This window comes from Haliaeetus albicilla, chromosome 21 (genome assembly GCF_947461875.1).
Source record: "Haliaeetus albicilla chromosome 21, bHalAlb1.1, whole genome shotgun sequence".
NCBI lineage: Eukaryota > Metazoa > Chordata > Aves > Accipitriformes > Accipitridae > Haliaeetus > Haliaeetus albicilla.
Window position 1 is genome coordinate 13,427,148 of NC_091503.1, and position 22,266 is coordinate 13,449,413.

At 38.7% G+C, this 22,266-nt stretch overlaps 1 protein-coding gene across 2 annotated transcripts in view; it reads left to right on the top strand.

Annotated features, from left to right (window-relative positions):
- Positions 1-22,266, top strand: part of GMDS (GDP-mannose 4,6-dehydratase) — a 428,015-nt gene that overhangs the window by 156,536 nt on the left and 249,213 nt on the right. For both annotated transcript variants that reach the window (XM_069808976.1, XM_069808977.1), the window contains 2 exons: positions 11,072-11,264; positions 12,141-12,245. In XM_069808976.1, coding sequence (XP_069665077.1) covers positions 11,072-11,264; positions 12,141-12,245 — 298 coding nt within the window. The remainder of the gene's footprint in view (positions 1-11,071; positions 11,265-12,140; positions 12,246-22,266) is intronic.

The window sequence follows — 22,266 nt, forward strand, 5'->3', positions numbered from 1 at the left end:
AGTTTTTGGTTGCTTTATGGCAAACCAGAAAGTAGAACTAAGTCTGTGGAGGTGTAACATTATGAAGAATTGTAAGTGGCTAGTACCCATGGTGAACAAAGGGAGAATATGGACTTACTGAGGAGAGTGAGTTGACCAGGAATAGGTCTGAAGTGATGGCATTTATTTAGAAGATGTGTTTTTATAGCACTTTTCTCTAATGATGGTATCTTTGTGAAGAACATGAGTATTTTAAGAGTAAACCGAGTGCAAGAATGGGGGCAGACCTTGCTTGCCTGCTGAGATGGAGTACTTAGCATCTCCTTTGCCACACTGTTGCAGGTGTTGGACTCTGAGCTCTAACCCCCCTCCAGGTACTTCAAGGCAGAGGATGTTCCCTAGATAGTTGTGCCCAAGATAAGAAGTCATGTTTTTTTTCTGTGCATGTGTGTATGCACATGCATATTTATATCCTCAAAACTTCATGTTCTCATTTGTCTCCCTTCTCCCTGAAGTCCTACCTGTTTTGAAAGCTCAGCCACAACCAGAGCATCACAACATAAGCTGCGATGTGTGGTCAGAGCTGAGGTATCACTCTGCTCTTAGGCTGTGATGAATTAAGGGATTTGATTTTAGAGTAGCTGACAGTAAAAGACAGCTAAGATAAGTTGCTTTATCTTGCATTTAGTGTGGTTTAAAAGTGCTTCCAGATAGCGTTACCTGGCTCCACGGAGAAATAGTAACTTGTTTTCTTGCAGTGACTTGGCTGTGTCTGCACCCTTAGCTTTCAAATTAAATGACTGAGTCAGGCATATTTATGGGCAGTCCATCTAATTGGGTTTATGGTCCCATTGATAAGTAATACATGCACATTCATCTAATTCATTTTTTTCTTGCAATATTGAATTTGAATATGTCCAAAATCAGTATATGAAATATTATTTTAATTCCTCATGGAGGGAGGAGCATTTTTGGTACTTCGGGGTACCTGAGAAACAGTTGTTTGAACTGCTTCTAAGCTTTCTAAAACAATGCCATTGTCATGAGGAATTGCAGTCTGGGAAGTAATCTTCTTAAGTGATAAATAATAAATGCTGAAAGCATATAATTTTTCTCTGGTTGAAAAGGCAAGACTTCTGGCAGGAACCATAAACCTAGGGAGATTTTGCCTTATGCATCTGTAGGAGTTACAAGAAAGTCAGGCAAGGTAGTCATTTGTAAAATGTTAGGGTAATTCTAGCTTCAAGGCAACGCAGGAGTTATCAACATTTGGGAGGGTCCATTGTGTTAAGTCATGTTTTGCAGTCTTGTTGGCTAGGAAGGCAGAGAGGAGAAACTGTTGTCAGCAAAACTGTACCATAGTAGGTTATTGCTTTAATTCAATATCTATCTTGCCATCCATTGAAAGTCTATCAAAATCAAAAAGCAGATAGGTGGTGAAGGTTTGTTGTTTTTTGTGGGGTTTGTTTCTTTTTTCTTTCTTTTTGCTTGTGATGATGTTTTTATCACTTCTGTGTTGACCATCTTTCTATGCATTTTGAAAGCATCAAGGAAGCAAGGATGAGAGTTTTAAAAGAAGCATCAGACATAAAAAAAAACCAAAACGAACCAAATATATTAATACTATAACCTAGTTGTCATGTTAGAATTTTAAATAACCTGTATGTTTTAAATTCATTTCTTTATATTTGAACATGAGTAAAAATGGTGCTATTTCTTTCAAAGTGACTGCATTCCCTGCATGCATTTTATTCATAGCTCTCTATTCCCCTGGTACATATAAAGTGAAATGAATTGGCTATCTTTTTACATCTCCCTTTGAATGTTCTCTAGTGACTCTGCAAGTTGCCCCTTTTTCTCTTTCTACTAAATAGCATTTAAAGCTTCTGGCACAGCTGGACTTCAGCTTTTAGGGTATTATAGTGTCTCTAGCCATTGAAGCTACAAAATTTGAAACATCGAAACCCGTCTGGACTTTGCTGCATGCGCCTTGCGCTTAAAAACTTAGGTAAACATATATATAGTTGAAACTATCCCTAAACAAAATCATGCTGAAAAGGAGTAAGTAATCAATGCTTCTTTTTTAAAAGCTTTTCTAATCTCTGTAATTTGAAACTAGAGACTTTGAACAGTGGGTTGGAGATTGTTCTGCAAGATAAATCCCTTGCATCACAGAACCCTGACAACTCCCCAGTTCCATCAAATTAATAACAAATGGATGAGAAGATAAGCAAAACTAATGGGGAGGTTACATTTTTGTGACAAAGGTTTATGGCCATACTGAATCTTATGTTCTGTGATATCCCTTCTCCTTCTCCTCCTCCGCTTTGGTATTTTTTTACTATCAGATCTGAGCATTCCTCTATCCGAAGCTTCTCTGTGGAGGAGATATGATGAATAGCAAGTTGGACTATGTGCCTCCGAAAAGTTGCTGTGAACAACTTTCCACTCCTCCAGTAGAAATTGCTGATTTTCTACAAGACCAGGCCTCATTCTTGCACACTGTACATCCACTTTCTACTCATTGGATGGTGCTATGTGTCTGAACATTGGCACACACTGCTGTAATCCCATCTCCTTGTCTTCTTAAAATTGTGCAGTAATTTACTTTGGGAGCAATCTCCAAATGTCATCTGGACCCACTCTTCCCATAAAGCAGGACCAGCTTACAGCAGGTGGCTCAGGGCTACATTTGATTGAGTTTTGAGTATCTCTAAGGATGGAGATGCCACAGCCTCTCTACAGCCTGTTTCAGTGTTAGACTACCCATGTTGTGAACTTTTTTTTTCCTAATATCAATTTTTCATGTTTCTGCTTGTGTCCATTGCCTTTTGACCTGTCTTTGGGCAACTCTCTTTTAATCCAGTCTGTTAAATTCTCTTAATCCACTAAATCGGCTAGTCAATAAGCAGAAGAGTAAACAACTTACAAATTCTAAATTTACAAATTCTCCTCTATTTGGAGATCTGTTCCAAACCACACCTTTCAATCAATAGTCAACAGCCAAGACAACTGTACAGGATGTAGGAGACTTTGTTTTATTAAAGTGGAGAATAGATATTCCAATTTAAGGATTGTGGTATCAACATTTTGAAAATAATAGGCAACTGGTAGTTCTTCTATACCTCTTAACTGGTCAGGCATGTACCAGTGGGCTGCTTTAAAGGCAAAGGTGAATGTGATGACCTTGTGAGCTGGATTTACAACCACACCTGCAATTTGCCAGGGAGGAGTCACTTTTTAAAGAAACAATAATGAATCCAACTATCAGCCCCGACTAGTCTGACAAATATAAAACTTTAACTACTCAGGGAGTATTTCTCCATGCTTATTCTCTGCTTTGGGTTGATTTTTTTTCTCTCTTTTTCTCCCAACAAAAAGCAAGTAGTAGTTTTTGCTCATAAGAGGGAAAAGGAAACCTGTTTTAATAATGCCAAGCTATTTCTCTTTAAAGATTATTTCAGAGAGTTTGTATCAAGAAAAACTTATCCAAGCCAAACCATGAGAAGCTGCCATATGAAGATACACTGTGGAGTATGTTAGGGGGCCTCTTGCCCCTAATCCTTGAGTATTTCAGCTGCACAAAGAAAGTTGCTGCCTCTTAGGGAAGACTCTGCTGCAGGGTAGTTTAATCGCAAGATAGTTGGGGACTTCAGACAGTCTAGCAGCATTCTTGTTGTATCTCATGTAGGCAATAGCAGTATAACTTAGCTCTTCATGAACTTTTTAGTGCTCATGGAGCTGAAAGGTAATAGCTGCTTTTGGATTCTGCAGTGCCTGACCCTTGGGAATGTAGTGAAAGGTGATACATGGTTTTGCTGGTGCTGTTATCCTGAGTAATTTTTTCAGGCTCAGAAGTACACGCTTCTGTTGTGAGGCTTCTGCTTCATCCCACCCCTTTCCCCCACCACCCATTTCCCAGATCTCAATATACTTGGAGAAATGAATGGTGGGGAGCCATGAATGAACCCAATTCTGCTTCAGCCCTCATTTGTGTTCCTTTTGAGGATGCAAAGGCATATGTGTGTGTTTGGGGCAATGAACAAGTTTACATTCAAGTTCTTCTTTCTTGTGTCTAATGAAAATGACTTTGGGGTTACTTGTATAAGACTGAGCTGGTCCATGAAGCAGAGTCTGTTGTGGTTATGGCAGGTTATAGAACATGAACATCATGAAGATCCCTAAACAGCAAATAGCTTATTTTTGCACTTTAGTTTGGGTCCTCACACTGAAACGTGAAGGTGAAATACTGGCCTGCTGATGTCAAAACCAAACTTCTAACCACTTTAAGAAGTCTCTCTGGTCGCTCAGCCTGCAGTCCATAGTATGATAGAGCTGCAGTGGAACTCAGCCATTGGGACCTCAACATAAGCACTGGCAGAGAAGCACATCTTCTGTCAGCTGCACTGCTTATTTCTTTGCATCACAAGTAACTTGAAAATCCAAGTTATCCAAGCTCTCTTGCTGCAGCAATATTGTGAATGGCTTGGGTTAACATGAATTTTAGGAAAAAATATTGACTTCTGCCTCCACTTATAAAACTTTTTCCTTGCTAATTCTCTGCTTATAATCATGTTGTCAGATTAATTTTATACAGATCACATTTTTGTTTGTTTTATTAATGAGAGAACAGGGAAAGAAATAGGAAAGAAGATAAATCTACAAAGGCATATTCCTTTTATCCAGAATTTCAGTCATTTTTTCAGTCAATTTCTATTTAGCTAAGAAGTTAAATAGGGCTTTAAGATATCAAGAGTATTGCTTACTAATAAGCAGTTCAGAGCTATTGAATTGATTATTGTTCTATATAACAAAAAATATATAGTTGTTTGGGGGATTTTGGTATCTTTCAACTACTACTTTTATTGGATGGGAGGGCAAATGAGTTAAGCATTCATTATGAGTTAAGGGGTTGGGGGGAAGAGGAATTGTCATATTCTCCTAGAAGGTTACCTGACATTTTTGTAGATATATATGTTCTTCCCCATCCCCTTGAGACCGCCCAGCTTCCCCCCAAATTCTTTAGATTTCCTAAAATCCCTAGGATTTTTTTTTTCCAGTGTGTTAGGACTCTATAGGAATGCTTGGCCCATAGTCTGTATTAGATTTAGCAACTGGAATGTTATGCTTTACGTGCCTGTTCCTAGGGGTTGAGCAGTTTGTTTACTGAGATGATATAAGTGATCCCAGTGGTTTTTATTGGCAGTGGAAGGCACACTGAATATTCAAAGCAAACAGAATTGAATTTAAAGAATACAAAAAGGTAACCGCCATGAAACTTGTGAGACTTGAAACATTTTGGAGCAGTTTTTCCACTTTGTGATTTGCTTCTCAGGTGTAAACCTTTCTCAATGCTATAAAGAGACCTGATACGTATCTTCTACTCTGATAAATCTAAAGAATCTACTGTAAGTTTTTTCAAGAGAGCAAAGATGCTTATTTTAATGTTATAGTTAGGTTAGCCACTTTTGCTTTTACAGAGAAAGAATAATAATTTACATTTATATTAGCCTATTTCCTCCTGGGGCTCCACATAAGCTTCCCTCTTATAATACCAGCCTTCCAGAAATCCCATCTTCTGAAACTGAGAAGGCTGTAAGAAGAAGATGAAATTTCAAATTATTTGTGTTACGTAGGTAGAGCATTGAAGTATATTCTGCTAGCACATGCTATTTTTTGTTGAAAGCTAATAGTAAATATGATTGCAGCCCGTCTGTTGGATTGTTCCAAATGACAAAACAGAGATGATGTATCTCACAAAGCCAAACCTCTGTGTGTGCTAAATTGATAGTTATTTTCAGAATATCACCACTGTTGACAACGCATTGGTCAGAAGCAAGTATTATTAAGTCTGCAGGCTTGTATACAGTATTCATAGACATGATAGGAATGTGTTCTTGTGGAGGCTAAGACCCAGATGTTTTCATTTAGATAGTTTTCAGTAAGCTTTTAAATCTTGTTAAAGACCTTGCTAAGCTTGGTTTTGAATGATCAGTTGGGAAACATCATATTTAAAACATTGCTCTATTAAATTCAAATATCTTGTAGAGATTGAATCTGGCGATTATAAAGAAAGAAAGAAAGAAATGGGAGGAAGAACAAGAGTTCAGATTCAAAAGGTAGAAACCAGTTCACAAAACTCATTGTAATTCTTGGAGCCGTGTGAAAGAGACAATGTGGTTCAGTGTATTTGTGTTGTGTCCTGTGATTCCAGGAATGTTATAATTAATGAAACTCTGCTTTACTCAAGAAAATTTTATCATCTTATGGGTAAGACTTGCTTTGGAAATTTTTACTTGCCAAGAATGTATTTGAAATGTTCTATATTAGGTATGAATCCAGCAGTGAAGATGCTCAGTATATAGAAGTCCATGTACGTAAGGAGTCAGATTCCTTTTTAGTATTATTTGAGGCAATTCTGCAAGGTGTTCAGGACCTAAAAATCTGAAACTGAAGTACTTTTGACCAAGGATTTAAGTGTCGTCTTATTGTTCTATCCACTTCGAATGACACACTATTATTGCTACCTATCAAATGGAATAAATAGACACATCTTAAGGGTATACATTCACAGTATCTCCAGAGATCAACGATGACAACTACAAAAGCATTGTATCCCCATTACATATGGGAAGGGAGTGCCAAGGTCACTCAGACTAACATGTTCCAAGTAGACAACTTCTGTTTTGTTGGTATGTCATGCTTTCCCTTTGTCGCTAAGTCTTTCCAAAGATGGCGAAGAAGTGTTGGATCCATGCCTTCAATACTCTTTGAGAAAACTTCCAGGTTTAAAGTTTCTGCCAGGCAAAGAAGCTTTTCCCTACTCCAGTCATTACAAAAAACTTCTGGTGGTGTCTTCAAAAAAAGTTGTTAGTTGCATGTCTGTCTTTACACAGTTGACCATAACTGATAGTTCTGGATTTTTGAGGTTAGAATGGAGCATCTATCTTAGGTAGCTAAATTTGAAAACTATTGTGGATATAGTTTTCTCCAAAGCATGATCAAGAGCATCTCCATTAGGCTTTCTGCTCTGACTCACCACTGGCTTTATCAGTGTACAGGGAGACGAGCTTCCTAATTCAGGCACATAAGGTAGTTGTCATAAATTAGGCTGTTTGAAAACCCTCCTCAGTAGGTATTACCTAAGCTCTTTTTTCCACTGAATAAATGTTTAATCTTTCAGAAAGTAAGGCTAATTTTTAGTCTTCATACACCTGCCTTTACAACCATTTCCATTAAGTTTTTATTCTCTCAGTCTCACTGAGCTCAGTGCACCAGCAAAGATTATTTCTGTGAGTAACACCTATTGAATCTGATTCTGTATTTGCTATCTATGTTACGACCCAGACTGGACAGACCAGGGAGTCATGTTTAATTCAAAATTCCCTTGGGCTAAATTAAGGTGAAAGGACACCAAACGATCAGTTAAAGATTTTATTCATGACAGAAGCAAATGGAACTGGGGAGGTGTGGTAGTAGGTGGCAGGGTTGCTCACAACGGGAACTGGCATAAGACTACTTCTGTAAACCGTGTAACCATATACATCAATTCAGGGAATAAGGAGATCCCTCCCCTTGAGTCACAAGGTTCAGAGCAGACCCCCTTGCTTTCCAGACTCCTCCTCAGAGAAGGGCCCAGGGGCAGCTGGATCTACTCTTAGTCTCAGACTTGGTCAACAGTTTATATCTTGAAACAGATAAGGTGTAGGGATTGTGGAAAAGGAAAGAGAGAAGAAGGGAGAGAGAGAGAAAGATTTCACCAGTCCTGGGTCCAGCGTTGGTCCAGTCAGTCAGCGGAGGGGTCCAGTTCTGGCGGGCTTGTGTGCCCGGGGCTTCAGTTTGTGTCCTTTTATCATCCTTGCCCCTCCTTCAGGCGGGCACCCGAACTTGTCAGGCTAATGAGCAGTTTGTGAGCCTTTGGGCTTGGGGGTCGTTTGTGGAGTAACTTCTCCTTCCCTGCAGACACTGCCATTGTTTGATCTTTGTATCAGAAGAGCTTATCAGAACAGGGAGCTGCACACCCTCCAGCACGCCCTCCCCCTGCTGTTGCTGATGTCTGAGCTGATGGGCTTTTCACCTGGGTTCCTTGCTGTGCAGGGTTTGTCTTTAAGCAGAACTTGCCCCACCACAATGTTTGAGACATCAACTCTTTCAGTATCTCTCAATCTATAACTTAGACCCTGGTCTTTTTTTGTATTCTGTATGCATGTCATTTCTCTCTTGCACATCCCTCTTAATGAGGTCCCTGCATTATTTTCTTTTTTACTGAAGACTGCCTGCTGGTCCTGCACAAAATAACCTGGATAACTCAGCACCTTTCTCTGCTCTGCCCTGCTTCATCTGTAACTACTTAATCAATCCAGTATTTTATAAAACTCTTTTACGCTGTTAACTTTGAATTAGAATCAAATTAAAATCCAGTGTGCATTTATCTGTATTTGCCATGGTACTGCCCCTACTCTGCACAGAGTGTCTTAACAGTCCAGCATTTTTGGTCTTGGAGGTTTTAGTGGATAAAACCATTTTTTATTTTCACAAATGCCATTCTAGTCTAACCTGCACCCCAAAATGAAATGAGTTTAGTGGTCTGAGTCCTGTCCCCGGTGAACAATAGTCCGCATTACAAAACCACCAAACAGGCACAAAGCTGGCGGTTTCTGCTCAGGGACACTCAGACCCGGCCAGCATGGAGGCACAATTACCTCACACCCCAGGGAGTGATTTTTCTAGGTGAAGATTGAGGTCATTCATAAGGCAATAGGGAAAAGCATCTCTTGTGTAACTGGTCTCTGCATCAGCCAGGGAGAGCAGTTCCCAGTGCTGCTGCCACAGGCTCATTGCTCTCTCTGGTTAAGAGGTTTTATAATCTGGGATCTCCGAATTAAGACCACCTCAGTTACATGTGCAGTTTACTTTGTAGTAGAATATGTAAGCAAAGATTTGCATTTTGGGGTGATTTTTTAGCAGGTTATTTACTGGAAACAGCACCTTAAAGTAGGTAAATTCCTGGTTCTGCTGCAATTAGTGTTTTGCCTTTAGTTAGAGAGCTGGGATCTTACAGTGAATATGTGATGGTGCTAGCCATGTGGTAAATATACTAATTTATGTTCATTAGTGCATTATTGATTGTATCACCTATTCATTAAAATGTTTTCCCAAGAGTTACTCTGACAGCAAAGCTGAGAGACCTTAAGTGGCTGTCATCTTTGTGCCAAATGGATTAAAACAAAAATGCTCAGCACTTCTCAGTAGATCAGTGCTCAATTTCAGCTGGGTCATACCAGGTTAACAAGCCAAAGTATCAGGTTTCTTTTTTTTTCTCTTGGATAAAAAAAAAAAAAAAGTAGTAAAGTTTGTTTTTGTTCATACCATTAGTTATTTCAGATCAAAACTGTGTGAGAACATTTTTATTTTGGAGCACAATGTAACACAATTTAGATTATTTCATACCAGTATTAAATTAACCATAAGTGCAAATTCAAATTAATCTAATTATTTTTATTTCATCTGCTGCGTAAATAAGCCTTAAACCTCTAGTGATTACTGAACAGGGAAAGTGGTTTAAAAGGAGAAATGAATACAGGGCTATCTGTCTGAATCTGCAGAGAGACTGAAAAAATACTTGGTAAGTGACAGGTTTCCCACTGATTTCACTGTGGTAGCTCAGCTTGTCCAGCTATGGTCATTTCCCCTCTACTCCATTAGTAGTTACCCTATCACTGAAGACTGATGAATGGGGGATCATAGATTTGTACTATCTGCCTTTGGCAGTGTCTCACTAACCTCTAGCCTAGATTGTATAAAGAGACCGTAACACTGCCATCACTCTAGAGCTCATTCCTGAAAGTCAGTCTTCAGCCAGAGGGGACATAGATAGAGTAATTCTTCCTTGGGTCAAGGCGATGGAGGAGATTGCTCTAAAAGTCCGTTCCCCTTTCCTTTTTTACAACATTGGCAGTACAAACAGGGAACATTTTTTAAAAAACTGGCATACAGAAGCAAAATCTCTGGGTTGGAGAGAGGATGTAGAAGGAAGGAGGAACGTGCCTCTGGGATGGGCACCAGTGGGAGAAAATTCTTCAGAGTCCAGGAGCATCGCCAGCACATCCAAACAACTAGCCTGTAGGCACCAAACAAACAGGGTGAGCTCCCTTCAGAGCGTTTTTTCTCCTGCCTCCAGACTGGGGTGGTCACAACACATCTCTTACCTTCAGCTTACTTTTTCCTGGTTTTAGTTTTATTCTGTAACTGCAAGGAATAAAATTAATAAGTTTTTGAAACACTCTGAAAGTTTAGACTCAAGCATTTTCTTGTGGCCTATGCCACAGCCAAGCTCATCATAAAGATAACTGAGGACTACTGGAGCAGGAAGAGAAAGAAGAGTCTTGGCCCAGCAGTGTGCATGAGTTTATTATCATACTTTGAACGATATGTCAGCTGGAGAAGATGTCAGGTTTCTTTTGGATGCCTCCACCCTTTGCTCTCCCACTTCATAATCCCCCTAACCTCTGTGCAAAAGCCACAGCTCTGGTACACCTTTGTCAGGTGGAGTTGGGAGTGCCATTTGATAGCAGATATTTCTAGTCTTCTCTCCATTTTGATGTGTGTTAAAATTGCAAAACTTTGGACCTAGTTTAAAGTTTGTGGGTTTTTTTAATACATGTTCATGTTGTCATGTTGTCTGTCTAACCTAGTATTTTTTTTTAAAATGTATTTTGGACAATTTAACCAAATTCAAGTGTGTCAAAGATATTAAGCCCAAGTGAATATTGTGAAAATTGGCAGCTGTGGAGATGAGAGAGAGCCTGATAATGCTCCCACTGTGGGGAGGCTTACCCCTTACTTCACATGGGAAAATAATCCTGAGAGAGAGATCAGGGAACACCAGTCTTTTGGTTCTGCTATTTATGGAACTACTTGTTTATTCTTAGAAATCCTTTGAGGGTACTTTTGTAAACTGAGCATCTACTCTGTACAAAAGTGTCTAGATGGTCTATGACAAGTGATGTATTCCTTTGTTTGTACACGATCACAGCATGTTCTGGTTCCCCTAGTAAAATCGGTGGTTTTTTTCTTTCTTTCTCTCCCCAAGATTTCTTTCGACCTAGCAGAATATACTGCTGACGTTGATGGGGTTGGCACTTTACGGCTCTTAGATGCTATTAAGACCTGTGGCCTTATCAACTCTGTGAAGTTCTACCAAGCCTCCACCAGTGAACTTTTTGGAAAAGTGCAAGAAATCCCGCAAAAGGAGACCACCCCTTTTTACCCAAGATCTCCTTATGGTGAGGATCGCTGATGGTGTGTATGTAGTGTCTGTCTGTCTGTTCTCCCCGCTCATGTCTCAGGGCTGAAGTCATTTGGGTGTGAGATTAGAATGACGATAGAGCTAAAGTGACTAGACATGTCGAGAGGCATACCTTTATGAATTACTATATAGAAAGTATTTGCTGCCATTGCCCGGGGGTTGGAAATTAGCATCTCACTTCATAAGACCGTGTTCATTCAGCTCAGAGGTAGAGAGCTCTTGTGGAGGCAGGGGGAAGGGTGGCTCTTCCTTCACAAAGGGTTGTGAGATACCGCTGAAGTGATAAGGTTTCATATTCTTTGTTGCCTAAATGAAAAACTCCCAAGAGCTCACTTCTGCCATCATGAACTCACATGAAATTTGAAACACTTATTAAAGCAATGTGCATGGAGGACTTTGGTGATAAAGTTTCAAATCAATTTGAGTGTTAAGGCACCAGATTTTCGCTTTTACTCCTCCAAAGTCTTTTTTTTTTTTTTTTTTTTTCCTAATAGCAGAGGTCACCACAGTGGTGTATTTCACACGGTCTGGCTGTGTTAATTATATTGTAAAAGAAAAAGTGCTACGCTTGAGTGTGCGTAAGAAAACAAGTGAGAAGGTACCCTAATGCTTCCTGGCCAGTTCAGAGAGTGCACAGAAAAGGAGTATTTTCCAGTTCAGCTGCTGTTTATTGGGCTGGATATTTTTTCCATATGAAATGTGACACATACAGGGAATGAATCAAATTCTAATGCACTCCACTGTTGAAACATGGACTTTACCCTGCGCATGAGAGAGATGTGCATATGTGTGTCTGTCTGAGCTGTGTACAAGCAGAGCGGATATACGTAATGCTTTAAAATTATTTTTGTAGGGGCAGCAAAACTGTATGCCTACTGGATTGTGGTGAACTTCAGAGAGGCCTACAATCTCTTTGCTGTGAATGGCATCCTCTTCAATCACGAAAGCCCCAGGAGAGGTTAGAAAATCTATGTGAAATTGTTCCCAACTTTGCGTACATCTGACCGGAAAAATGAAACAATGCATCCACAGGTTTCATTTAAACTTGCCAAAATTCTGTAGGGAGGGCGTCATGACTCGCAGCCTGCTCACGGCGCTTAATGCAGCCCTCCTGGCAGTCTCAGAGCCTGCAGAACAGCAGCTTTCCCTTTCAAGCGTCATATTCCATTTTGTAGCCCTCTGACGCTGAAGGGAGGCTTGTGTATCTGATTTTGTGTATCAGGGCTCTCGAGAGACTGCATTAAAGTCGTAACATCCCTGAGTTTTATTTCCCTCTTGATAATAAGTTAAGGCCAAAATGTTAAAATGACACATTAAAAGGCTGGTTTTGTAAACATTCAGGTGGGCAACTGCATAACAGATGCAATTTCAGGTGTGACTTGTACTCAAGATTTTTATTTGAGTGTAAATGTCAAGTTAAGAGACAGAAATAATAGACCCTCTAAATTCATAAGACTAATGATTACAGCCTGGTATATTTTGAAAAATTTGTAGATTATGGTCCATACCTTCTGGTAAGATGGCTTTTAACACATGGCTTTAAAATGCCTTTCTGTTTAATCCTTAATGGCAATGCAGCTTAAATTCTACTTAATCATCCCTTTTCCTCTTGTAGTACTTTATGAACAATAAATACTGGTATTTAGTTTGAGTAAAAGTCCACGGTTGATTAAAAGTCTCTTATACAATGACAGTTTTCCTCTGCCTTTAAAGTACAGTGACTGTAGAAATCACTCTAAAATTAAACTTTAAATTAACACAGAAAACTGGATTCTCAGTGCAGAAGCCTTTTATTGTGGTTTGTTTCTAAATGAAAAATAAATTCAAGTTTTACAGGAATGCAATTACATAAATTATAGCCTGGCACAAAATATAATAATTTTAATCATACTTACAAATATAAAATAGACCATAATTGCAAGTCTGCTTAAAAAAAAAAAAAGAAGAGAAAAAATGAGTTGGTGTCAATAGGATTTAAATATTGATTTCAGTCTTTGGGAGTCACAACTGTGGAACCTCGTAGTACACTGGGTAAGCAGCATTTACAATAAGTGGTGTATCAAATACTTGGTGGTAGAAGTTGGTGCATCACTTCACTGAAGCAGATGACAGTACAAGTTCAAAATTAAAAGAGAATTGAATTCACTGGACTGTTTCATTTAGAAGCCCTAATACTTTGCTTTCTTTTAAACAGTTCACTGCAATATATTCTTGGTGCATTGTAAACTGATGTCCAAATTGCTACAAGTTATCATTATGAACTAAAACCATTCCCACCAACATAAAGAATGAGGGAATATGCAATGACAAATATTAGCTTGGCATGATTTCTAGTAACACTAAGGAACTAAAAGATGAGATGGAAATTACAGGGACACATTTACCATTCATGCTGCTTCTCTATCGACTTGTACCATTTTGAAGGAGGAAAACTTCAGTGCTTGTTGCTATTTTGATCCCTTTGACGTGTTCCTGCTTTGACAGTGCTGCAATGGAGCTTCCAATCCGAAGTCTCTTTTCAACACATTTAATGTCCCTGTGGAGAACCCAAGTCTGTGCTTTGAAGTCTCAGGCTGTAGTTTTGGTTGTGTATATATGCTGGGTGCAGTTTTAAGCCCCTTATGCCACAAACAGGAATCTTATCTTAGAAATGGTTTTGGTTGGCTCCGTTTGCTTAGTGGGAGTACATGGCATGAAAACAACTGCAACCACAGCCCAGGGCCATTTGCTTAGTGTTTTCATGGGAGAAAGTCTGAAAATTTATACAGAGAAGAAAATGGAAGAAAATTCGTTTTGAGGTTTTCTTAGTAGGCATTCATCACTTTCCTGTGTTTTTGAAGACTGCAAGGGTGCTTTGGGAGGAAAAGAGGATTTAACTGGGATTTCTAATTCCTATGCAGAGACAGTAGTATACACGGAAGTTTTAAAATGCCTTATGGTTTGGTCTTTGGGTTTTTTTTTTTATTCTACTGATTTCAGAGATTGGGAATACCTAAATAAACCAATACATATTTTATTCCAATATTACCTACCATTGTTCCAGTTGGTTTAGTGTTACACTGAATTGATCAAATACAGCATCCCATTGAGGGTGATACTAAGTGCATCTTGCCACATAAAACATGCCCGGTGATCAGTGGAGAGCAGAAGGTTGTGGTAGTGCCATTTGCTGAGATGCAAGGTGACCTGTCCTGGCAGACAGTGCATATTTTTTGCCTGTATCTGAAGTATTAATCATAGTTCTGAAAATTTCTATAAGCTTCCTACAGTGAATGTATTTATAGGGAAAGACTGTGAAGAGACAAATCCTAGTATTTCTTGTAGGCAGGGACTCATGAGGTATGTTACACTAAGGCAATGGTAAGGATGAATAGTAAGAATGCATTTTTGTACCTGGCAGCCTGTGTTGTGGACTGTGGTCAAACACAGAAGTATTTGTATTTGAAGTATCAATACTCAGAGTGAAGGATGATGAATTGCGGTTGTCTGCCAAGTGGCTGTTAGCAGCTGGTCACTGAGGCTGAATTGAACAGACAACTGTAAAGAGTTTGCTTCATGATCTCTCTTCATACAGCATTCAGATATTACACTGCTGGGGCAGCAATACATGAGCCTAGTGAAAATGAGAACTGTCTAATCTCAAGAGCTGCTTCCCTGAGAAAGGAATTTAGGAATATATACCTCTTATTTCAGAATACCAATTCTTCTCCTTAACCTTCCCTGTTTTAACTTGGAAAGGAGCACCAGCAGTTAATCTCATGTAGCCTGTACAATAATAGGAAAGTCTACACAGAGTTCGTAAGGATAAAGAGTGCTTAAGTCTAATATGAGAGGTTTCCTATTTCTCAGAGTTACCAAGGCTCAAGAGAAGTGCAGGCTTTGAGAAGCTCGTTTGATTTTCTACTTTTATCTTGCTCTATAAGAGGAAGACCATAACAGGCGTAGTTCTTAAGATATGACACCATACTGCAAATCTGAGCACAAGTTTGCTGTGTGGGCTTGCTGTTAAGTCTGATGTTTCATATGCTGACAGCCACAGTGACTTTACAAAAAACACCAGTGATAAATTCCGGGTTGGTTGAACCCCTGTCTGAGCCTTACATGGGAATAGTGCAGCATTATTAAATTGCACAAATACTTGGGTCTATACTCAAGAGATACATGTGTATGTAACAACAGAGAATATTATCTAAAATCTCATATGGAGTAAAATGAGTGGCTATGTTAGACTAATCTTAATAAAATATACAGCTACATTGAGCCTTTCTGTACTATTTTCCTTTCTAATTTTTCTTTATATTATACGTACTACCTTTCATTTCTTAGTCGCTTTTATAAGATGGAAGTCACTTTTTGATCAGTACATGCTTTTCAGCTCACATAAATCAACACAGCTGCACTGAAGTGAATAGGGTCATGTTGATTTATGCCAGCTGAGGGTCTGGCATAGTGCTTCCAGTAATGATCTGGTAATGTAAGATAAGCATAATTTGCTTGCTTTGGGGAAAAGACCTGTATTAGCAGTATACCTTGCTAAAGCTGATTTCTTCAGTTACTTTTATCAATTTTATCCAGGTATATCTCGAGTGTTTCCTGATTTATGGCAATGCCACAGGAGAATGAGATCTTCCATTTCTGAAGTTTATTTATTTTCTAAATATGACACTAAAAGAAAAGCAAAATGCTCTCTACAGTGGTAGCAAGCTGCAAGGTGGTTCTGTTTCCAAAAACGAATAAACAAAAGAAAACCTAAAAAACTTTCCCAGAATGCTGCATTTATTTATTTATTTTTAATTTTTCAAGACAACATTATGGGATATCAGATGGAGGAGGTGGTGGCCACCAAGTTGCTGGTGGTGGTTGAACATGGCTCCCAGTATTACCAGTGTGGAAATGTCTGCCCTGTAGCAATATTGGAAAGGTATTTCTGTTCCGTGAGGTGACAGTTTTGATGGTGGAAGAGTGAGGCAATTAGCAAGTCTAGTTTTCAGGAAAGCTGGGGCTCAGTCCAAGCCTTTTTTACACCATTGGAAAGACTCCTGTTCTTTTGTTGGGCTCTGGATCTCACTAATACCTTCTTTTCTGAGTGAGAGAGCAAACTACTTGTTGACAGTGTGATTTGTTTCTTCCCAGACAAGCCCTTCCCAGACAAGACTTTTTTTCTCCTCAGTTCTGTGTAAGAAGTTTTCTCAGGTTTACAAGATGTGCCTTTGGATAGCTGAGATAACTTTCTGATTTGGTTAACCACTTCATTGCTTGCCTCATCTGATCTTTATCTGCCAAGATGTACAAACATGTACAGCATGTTTCCTAACACAATGCAACAGAAGTTTTGTTTGTTTTTTGTTGGTTTTTTTTCCCTAAGTAATAAATACTTTGCCTCCACACATGACGTCATTAAGTAGATCATTCAGTAGAGAATTTTTATTTGTCTGATACCAACTCTGGTAAAGCAGTTGTCATCAGACCATTGCTGTATAGCCAGAGGGAAAGGATACAACTGCTCATTTCTGTGATCTCTTTCAGCCGGGCAGGAAAAGGCTAGGTGTTAGATTGCAGGCTGAATGTTGTCAAAGTACATGTAGTAAGATTGCAATGAAAAGAAATCACGATTTAAAGAGAATGGGGAGCGTTCTTTGCTTTTATTGTGCCTTTGGATCACCAATTTCACAGGGGGAAGGGTGTGAGAGTTGCCCTACTTGCTGTAAATATGTTTGAATATCTTTTGAATTTATGGGGTTTGTTGTTACCTTTTTTTAACCAGCTTTCAGTCTCCCTTTTGCCTCTATTTCATAGAGAAGGCAGAAGCAGATGGTGACATCTGCTACCGACTTTCACAAGAAATCCCTACAATCCCTACTGTAACAGCTGCTCTTCTGCGTCTCCTATATAAAGACATGTAGCCAACATCTGCCAGATTTCCCTTTCTCATTTCTTTGGTTGAGGAGACTAATTGCTAGTCTCCTTACACACTTTCTGTGCAAGAGGAGCTTAGTCAACCTAGTACCATTGGAAATACTAAAGGCTTTTGCTGGTACTCTTTTTGTAAGTTTAGGCCTGTGAAAGACACGTGTGTAAAATTTTCAGTGCAGAGCTATGTCTCTTTCATTTAATACAAAATTTCCCAACCCACGAGTGTATCTGAATAGCAAAAGTCAGGGAAGTGTTGCTTGTGTCTTGCTGACTCCTTGCTGGATGAGATGAATGCAGGCTGGCTAGTATCATCAGGGATCGTCTGCCTAGCATATTGAAAACTTGATGGCAAGGTACCATGGCCAATGTAAAAGGAGTTACTCAGACAGTTGTGTGCTATAGAGCAGCCAAGATCATTTCATGCTTTTTAGTTTGCATGTTTCAACAGAGAAAGCATGCAGTGTCCTGAAGACATGCATTCTTACTGGCTTTTTCTCCCTGCTGTGAGGCTGATCCTGCTAAGTGATCCATGCAGGTGTTTTCTTATCTACACATGCAGTCAAACGTCAGTGGGGATAAATGTGGGCATTAGGGTCTATTTGTACAGATGGATTTGCAGTAATATTGACTGTAATAATAGAGAATTGCCAGGTAATACCTCTCTGCTATTTTACCTAAATACATGTATTTTCCCCTTGAAAAAGATCTCATGTTACAAAATAAGTGAATTCAGTTAATTCTGCTGATGTTGAACCTGATACTGACTAATTAGTACTGATCAGAGCACATCATAATATAAGGAGATTTTTGTCTAATTTTTATGTTGCTAATAAATCATCTTAATCTTAAACTTCTAGTGTCAGTTTCCTAGTACTAGCCAATACTGATATACGAAAGCAGTGTACTCACACCAAAATACGAGTGGGCTTCCCTCTCCAAGCTTGTGTTTTAAAAGCAGTGCCAGACTTCTGAAATAAGAACTGAAGGCTGAGAACGTACATTTCTGCATGCCTTTAGCTTTGGGCATCTGGGTAGTCCAGGTCAGTGCCATGGAACTTGTGTTGAACAGACTAACTACTGAAATCTTTTTGATTCAGTCTTCACAACAGTAGTTTGTGGGAATCTTTACCATCTCTTAATTTTTTTGTTCTTTTCAATCTCAAAGTAGCCCTGATTCTGTAGTTCTCTGTCTGATGCACTTTTCTGGGGTCTATCACCAGTTTCTCTAAGTAGTTATGGACATAGCTCGCACAAAACCTAAGTAATTTCTTGCCTGTGGGTTTAGATTTTTGGAACAGCTGCATTCGCATCCCAGATCTCTCCCTGAACAAATTATTATCTTATCAGATGCATCTTTTTGTCATTAAATCATGCGCTCCCTTGTGGCTTATACTGTATTGAGAAGACAGTAGATTACAGTTTTTGCTATTTTCCATGATTGATTTCAACTTTTTTTTTAATCTTAAAAAAAGAAAAATAAAGCAGAGCATCCACACAATTTAAATATTGTCAAAACTACTAAATTTAGAAAACCTTACTATGTAATTCTTAACATTTCACAAGTTATATTATCAGATATCAGTGTTAGTTTCTTAAACTAAGAATTTGCAGACTTTTTTTCTCTAATGAAATATCAGCCCAAAACTTTGAAATCAAGTGTTATGGAAGATAAGGAAGTCACCAATGGGAAGTAGGGTGGTCAGAGCATGTATCTCATCTGCAGTGTTCTTATGGCTTTGCTAATGCACAAACTTGTAGGAAGATTTTTAGAAATAACGTGGTTTAGGTGCCTATTTCCCTATTTTTTTTCCTTTGTCACGTTTATATATCCCTGGGCAAAACACAATGGAAAATGTGACTGTTCTGCTTTTTTGCGTCTGTATAACTGAGAACATAAAGTGAAATACAGGAAAGAATCGGAAGTTTTATATCTTGTATTTTACAAACTAGCTTAAAGTGAATGTGGAGTTTGTCAGAAGAACAGAAGTGCCATAGTGGTTTCAGCCAGAAGTCCATTTAACCCAAGTATCCTATTGCCCTTGCTGGAACATTAAGGGACAGTATAGGAGACAGTATAGATACAGAGTGGTAATCGCAGACCCCAGTAGCTGATGGGTAAGAGACCATGCATGAAAGATGCACCCCAGTCCAAAGCTCCCCCAGACCAGGGCTCTCTGAGGATTCAGTCCAAGCTGCTGCACACGAGATCCTTTCTGAAGGAAACCACTTTAGCTGGGGAGTAACACCTCCTCTGGATGCACAGTAAAGTCATAGCACAGGTGTACCCAGGGTCTAGAACAAGAGAGCATACTGTAGGTTATAGTTCTCCAGATGTGGAGACTCAGCCACAGTCAACGGCTTCTGCATTTCTTGGTTTTGTCACTTGAGCCATTTTTCCTTGCAGTTGCATGTACACGATTATTTCATTCTCTTGTAAATCACTAAGATTTCCTCCTGCTTTTTCCTCCCAAATTTAAGTAATGTCATTGTCTTTCTGAAATAGTCAGAAGCAAAAAAGGAAAAAAATCACACAAAGAGCAAAGGTCACATCATTATTGCAAGAGGTATGTTGCATAAATGAATCTGCCCTACATTGTTGATATTCTGTAAGTGTAATATTTTATTCATTGTTATTGTACTAATTATTTCCTAAACTTCTGAAGAGTTGTGTCTTACTATGATTGTTTGAGTAAATTCTCTTGAATACATACATTTCTCATGCAATATAATAGTGTAATTCTGCTTTGTCTACTTCCTAGCATGTAACCCAACATCAGTGATGCCAGTGTTCCCCTGGGTGTATGAAGTAACAACCATTAGAAATTGCTTATGGCTCATCTTTGGCATGCTGGGCATCACTGCAGAGCTGTTACCAAGTACGTGAGACTCTGTAGGCCTTATTCTGTAACCTTCAAATTTTGGGCATCATCTACCAGGTGCAGAAGCTTGAAGGCAGGTTCATCCACACAGCTTGTACATATACAGTGACTGCCACACTTACCAGGCCCATCTTAAAAGTCATCATTAAAAGTGCTTGTTGTTCTGAGAAAGTTATTTGAAATTAACCCACTCAGTCATTTAAGATATGGGAAACAGAACAAGAGAGTCTCTAATTGACAGTAAAACAGTTCCACCGTTAGTGGTTCAAAAAACACTGCAGAAGGAAATGTCAAGCGATTATTCCTCAATAAAGTCTTCAGGATTCATTAAAAACAAATAAACGAGAAATGCAATGTAATCAGATGTCACCTCTGATGAGATTCATCATACAGTGGGATTTTATAGCCATGTCATAGGAAGGTAAGCTACTTTATGCAAGGTCAGAGAGAAGGTTAGTGCATTTGGTCAGAGCTGCCTTGATTGCACTAAGTTTTTACTGACAGTTCCCAGAAAGGTGTGTTTAAAAATACAAAGCAAAAACACACAGACAAACACTGCATGTATAGGTAGTTTGATTTCAGACCATTACATGCATTATGTACTTTTGAGGGATGCATGAAAGCTTTATGATTATAAACATAACTTGTTTCACTTTGAAATAGCTGAAAATCTCAACGGTGGGACAGACTGCCGGTTTGTGTCAGTCTTGTTCATCTAACTGCAAGTATCTTTTGAGCAGATTTTAACCTCTGTTACAAGGGCTTATAGCAGTATATACTGTCAGTTATATGTGTTTCCCACACTGTTGATATGTGTACACCTTGCCAACCATGCTAAAATATTTCCTTTTCAAGGATTTGCCTTTCATAGACACTTAAAATTTAATTATATGTTCTACTTGATTGTTAGGCACCATTTGGCAAATGTCCAAAAGCATGAGTATTCTCAAAGTTTACAAGTATTTCTTGTAATTAAACCTGATACCACACGCTCTTTAGGTGTTACAATATCCATTTCATATTTTGATCTGTATTGTATCTCAGCCCTATAGAATAATAGCTGTTAAAAAAAAGGGTTGTGAGTCACAGTTAGCAGGTTTCTCATGAAACCTTTCAGGGTTGCTTTTCAGTATGGGAAAACAAATTAAACCCAAGCCAACGGAGAGCATACAATACTATGTTTTCTCTACTTGCTCTTAATGTTTGCTCTAGGACATGCGAGTTTGAGAACCACTGCTGTAGAAATGCTGCAGGAATGCTGATGGATTTTTATTTTTGATGGTGAGAGCTTGATTTCATGACATTAAATGTGAATAGATTTACAAGTAGTAAAAGAATTGTCCAGCAAAGCAACTCAAACCTCCAGTTTACATCCTTTTTGTCCTCATTTATATTAAAAACATTACATCAAGAGAGATTTAAGGTGTTTATTCATTGCATCAATATCCATCAATAGGTGGATTGAGAATATTTGCCAGAAATTTTAAAATAAGAACCTATAGCAATCTGAAGTCTAGCCAGTGTGAATCTGGAAAACTCGGAGCTCATTTTGGATTTAAAACAAATCCAAATGACATGAGAAAAACATCAGTAACACACAGAAACACTTTGCATTTCTTTTAAAAAATTTTTGAAACAGTTGCTTTTAAGTTATAAATCTTTGTGCTTTTTTGCTGATACCTTTCTCTTCTCAACCCCACCTCATGCCCATATTCTGATCACGGGTAGGCATGTATGCATCTATTAGGGATACTTGAGTTGCATGGTATGCTATGCACTCTCACTTTTACACTAAGTTGCTATTTGCTGCAGATTGTAAAAAAAGGACAAGATCTGTTGTTAGTGTTACTGCACTTCTTCAAGATAAATGGAGACATTGTGCACCTTCAAAGATCAGGAGCAGTTCTTAAACTTCCAAAATTTTATACAGTTCTTGAAAAATGGAGTAAATTGAAAATTATCCCTGGTCTTAAGCACTTGGTTGGTTAGGGTTGGTACCAGCGATATATTTCATTTTAAGTATTTATGCTGAATCTTGAGCAAAGCCGATCCTGTGACCATACTAGGCATTTGAGTTTGCAAATACTCCTTTTTTCCATGCGGTTTGCTTGCATAAATATTGTATGCATCTGTCATTGAAAAATCAGGCTAGTAATTGCTAATTTTAACACATGTTTTTTCAGCAGG